Below are 4,864 nucleotides of genomic sequence, written 5' to 3' on the forward strand. Positions count from 1 at the left end.
ATATATATATATATATATATATATATATATATATATATATGAAGAGTTTATTTACAAAAACTGATAACTCAGTTTTTTTTAATTTTCAAAAATCATGCTTTTTATTATGTTATCATGTTTTTATTGTGTTAGTTAGTTGTTTTTTTTGTTATTTTTTAGCTTAATCAAAATAACCCAACTGCAATTTGATTGACATTAATTGGAATGCACAATGAAAAAGCAAGATTCCTGAGAATTGTTAAAAACGGAGTTATCTGTTTTTGCAAATTAACTCTTCATATATTTCACAAAAAAAAAAAAACTTTTTTATTTATTTAAAATTTTGTTTAAAATTCTTACAAAATAAGTAAATTTGAATTAAAACTAAACTAAATTAAAAATCTGGTAAAAACATTAATACTTGTCACTCATTACAAACAATTAGGGGTGTGACGAGATCTCGTGGCAAGAGATCTCGCGAGATCCGATGTGTCTCGCGAGATCTGACTGGTCTCGTGAGAACGTTACGATATCCTAGCGCAGACCTTTCAAGATATATTTGCATTACACTGGCTCGTTCACAAGTGGTGGTATGCAACATATTTTGTGTTCACATCAGGCAAGTGGCCGCATGATAAGCGGGAAAATTACGCAGTGTAGTCTTTATCCGGTCATAAAAACAGAATTCACAGTTTAACGCGGAATGTCACGGAATTTGTCAAATTTTGAATGAATTAATCAAAAGTAGGTCATTACACTTAAATCACGATATGGACTAGTATCTGTAAATATTAAGCCGCAAAAGTTGATTTAAATATGAATCCTGCATGTTCTGCCTGTCTCTGTTTATGTTTATGAATGGCGCAGACGCGCGGTTTCATTTACTACACACACACTGAAGCGCGCGTGACACTCGCGGTGATTTCAGCGTCTGCCGTCTCACTAAATGAGGTCGGAAACACATGAACAACATCTCCAGAACTGCTCTGAGAGTCACTTCATGAGCATTTTAGCGTTTGATTTGAGTAAAACTAGCTCATATCTCATACACAGAACTGTAAAGGTATTCACGGCAACCCGTCAAAATAAAAGTCCAGTTTGATTTGAAGACATTGTGCCTATAACTATTTTTCAGTAGAATGTACATAACCTACTACTGCTACTAAAATGAAACAAACATTATTTTTTAAGGAATAATCACACAAAACATTTCTTCCGTGTTTTAATTTTAATGGTAAATCCCCTTTGTTTGCCCAAAAAATCTTGTTTGCTTAATTTTCAATAATTAAAAGATAAATGATAAATTAAATGAATGTTTTATGCCTTCATTTGATAACCAGAAAAAAATGTAAATATACAATACAGAATTTCTGAGGGGGAAAAAATTCATAAGGCTACTTTAAGAAACAAATTAATAAATTAAGTTGTTTTATGCGTTCAAATAATTAGAAATGCTAAAACACAGAATTTGGTAACAATAAAAAATACAAATAATATGGTGAGAAAAAACAAAACATTTCATAGGGCCCTAAACATGTAATTTTTGTTAAACTTTTAATAAATTGATGTGAAAATGTATAAGTTTCATGATTTTAATTAATAAGAATAAAATACTATTTTCCCTATAATTCATCATTGAGGATTTCTTTAAAAAAGTCTAAAAATCTTGTCTCGTCTCGTCTCGTGGGATAAGTGTCTCGTCACATCCCTACAAACAATACATAAATAAATGTGAGTACATGTGTTTAAATACTATAATCAAAACAATTCGTTTTTTTATTCAAAATGTGAATATTATAAACAAATTAAAAATATTTTAAATTTAATTAAAAAATCTGGTAAAAACAGTATACATTTAACATTAATATATAGATATATATTAACTTACATTCTTCTCACACATTAAAAAAACTATAAAACATGTTTTTTAAACCTGCATTTAACAAATATTTTAGAAAAGTTAAAAATGTGAATGTTATAACCAACATTTTAAATATCTTTAAAAAAATATATATATATATATAAATTAAAATGAAAAAAAAATCTTGTAAATAAACATGAGCACATGTTTTTAAAAACTGTATTTAACAACTATTTAAAAAATACAAAATGTGAATATTATAAAGCATATTTTAAATATATCTATTTAATAAAAAGAAAACTAAATTAAGTAAACATGTAACATTATGTATATTAATTAACATTAACACTATTAATTAACAAAAAGTAGAACATGTTTTTTTTTTATTACTTATTTAACAACTATTTAAAAAATTGAAAATGTGAATATTTTAAACAGTATTTTAAATATTTGGCAACAATTAAAATTCAATTAACAAAAAAAACTGTAAACCGTTAACATTGATTCTTCTCACACATTACAAAAAAATTAAAAAGAGCATATTTTTAAAAACTGTTTTAACACCTATTTTAAAAATGTGAATATTATAAACAGAATTATATTATAAACTGTTTTTTAAATGTAACATTTGTATTTATTTACATACATTTTTGTGTTCTTTCCTGAAGCTCATTAGAGCATATAGTGCTAGCAGGATCATGGGTCTGATTTAATGCATGAACTGATAAAAATGTATGCCTTCCAAACCGGATACATTTCATTTTTATGTTCATGACCCTAAATGAGAAACTAAACTAGTATTTCCAACAACTTGAAAATGCATTACAGGTCAAACTGACCCGGGATCTACGGTAATATAAGGGTTAAAAATAAATCATCGTAAATGAAATGAGGATTTTGTGTTTTGTAGGAATTGTCTGGAGGTGGAAACAGATTTACAAGCAGTTTTGTCTGAAGCGTTCCTGCAAGTAGACGCAGCTTTGGCTGCGGAGCTGCAGATGTACGGCAACGGTATGAAAGATTATCATTTCTATTTATGCATTTGGCACACGCATTTATCCAAAGCAACTTGCATTGCATTCAAAGTATTCATCTACAGTGTTGGGGGTAACGCATTACAAGTAACGCAAGTTACGTAATCAGATTACCTTTTTCAAGTAACTAGTAAAGTAGTGCATTACTTTTTAATTTACAAGAGAATATCTGAGTTACTTTTTCAAATAGTTAACGCAAGTTACTTTATTACTTTAATTTATTGACTGACAGCTCTGCTGTCCCCATGTCGAGAGAAATCAGAAGATGTTACTGTAGTTCTAAAATAAATATGAATATGCATTAATTCATCTCACTCACACACACAAAAAAAACACACAGATTCAGTATTCCTCAAAATGAATAAAAATAATGCAACTCAGAATATGAGGCAAACCTGCAATAATTAAATGTTAAACAACACAAATATGCTTTATGTATTTAATCCCATTCTATTTGCTTCTGGCCATCGATGATGCAGTTCAAGCGTACTAATAAGCACAAATGACTCTAGACAAACATTTGTGTCTTTGTTTATTGCTGAAGTGTGTTGAAATGTCTTCTTCTGCATTCTACTGTACTTTCCCTTCAGCCTGAGGCGCATTCATTTCACTTTTGGTGTGAAAAGGCTTTTATATTCGCCAAAAATATAACTTTTTTATTTTGAAAACAAACAAGCAAGCCTTGTCCAGATTTAAAAAGTAACGCAAAAGTAACACAACGCATTACTTTCCATAAAAAGTAACTAAGTACCTTAATTAGTTACTTTTTTACGCAATATTGTAATGCATTACTTTTAAAAGTAACTTTCCCCAACACTGTTCATGCACACTTCAGTAAAGTGTGTTAATGCCTGTGGTTCAGCCTCCCTCATGATGGTGGGCACGACGGCGACGGTGGCGCTGTTGAGAGACGGGATCGAGCTGGTCGTCGCCAGCGTCGGAGACAGTCGAGCTCTGCTGTGCAGGAAGGGAAAAGCACGCAAACTCACTGACGACCACACGCCAGAGAGGAAAGATGAGAAACACAGGTACACACACACCAGCGCTTCAAGAATAACATCATCTGGTATGTGTAGTGATACGAGAGCGCTCTGCGTATGCGCTATTAATAAACGCAAAGACCTGCAACTCACATTACGGCTCCTGTCTGTAATAAATGTGCATGCAGTGCTACACAAGCGTTCGTTTGGCTATGTGGTTATTTGCAGAGCAATTTCTGTGTATCGGTTAAATAAAATTACTGTTTTAAGTTACTGTTTGGACACAGTACTATGCTAATAACATGCTTTTCGGTGAAATACCTTGGCATAGCCTGTAAAAAAACAGTAAAAATGATTTGGACACTGAAGGGACACTTAAAATAAATGTCCCGTACTAAATACAAAATATTGAAATCAAGTGTCATATTGTGTTTGTTTGTGGTTAGCTGTTATTTTAGTATTAGTTATATACTATTATAGTTTTTAACCTTTTATTTTTTATAATGAGTTTTTACTTTAATTTTAGTTAGATATTTTGTTATTTTATTATGTTCTTTTGTCATTTTTATTAGTTTTTCTTTTTCCTTTTTCCTTTTATTAGGTTTTATTTTTATTTAAATTATAGCTATTTATTTTATTAATATTTTGAATTAGGTATCTATCTATCTATCTATCTATCTATCTATCTATCTATCTATCTATCAATCTATCTATCTATCTATCTATCTATCTATCTATCTATCTATCTATCATCTATCTATCTATCTATCTATCATCTATCTATCTATCTATCTATCAATCTATCATCTATCTATCTATCTATCTATCTATCTATCTATCATCTATCTATCTATCTATCTATCTATCTATCAATCTATCAATCTATCTATCTATCTATCTATCTATCATCTATCTATCTATCTATCTATCATCTATCTATCTATCTATCTATCTATCTATCTATCTATCTATCTATCAATCTATCTATCTATCTATCTATCTATCTATCT

General features: G+C 29.8%; 1 protein-coding gene across 2 annotated transcripts in view; it reads left to right on the top strand.

The window, feature by feature from the left end:
* The window catches only part of ppm1ka (protein phosphatase, Mg2+/Mn2+ dependent 1Ka), a 13,404-nt gene that overhangs the window by 4,252 nt on the left and 4,288 nt on the right, over nucleotides 1–4,864 (top strand). For both annotated transcript variants that reach the window (XM_016231401.1, XM_016231402.1), the window contains exons 3-4: nucleotides 2,751–2,851; nucleotides 3,737–3,902. In XM_016231401.1, coding sequence (XP_016086887.1) covers nucleotides 2,751–2,851; nucleotides 3,737–3,902 — 267 coding nt within the window. The remainder of the gene's footprint in view (nucleotides 1–2,750; nucleotides 2,852–3,736; nucleotides 3,903–4,864) is intronic.

This window comes from Sinocyclocheilus grahami, unplaced genomic scaffold (assembly GCF_001515645.1).
Source record: "Sinocyclocheilus grahami isolate Dianchi unplaced genomic scaffold, SAMN03320097.WGS_v1.1 scaffold389.1, whole genome shotgun sequence".
NCBI lineage: Eukaryota > Metazoa > Chordata > Actinopteri > Cypriniformes > Cyprinidae > Sinocyclocheilus > Sinocyclocheilus grahami.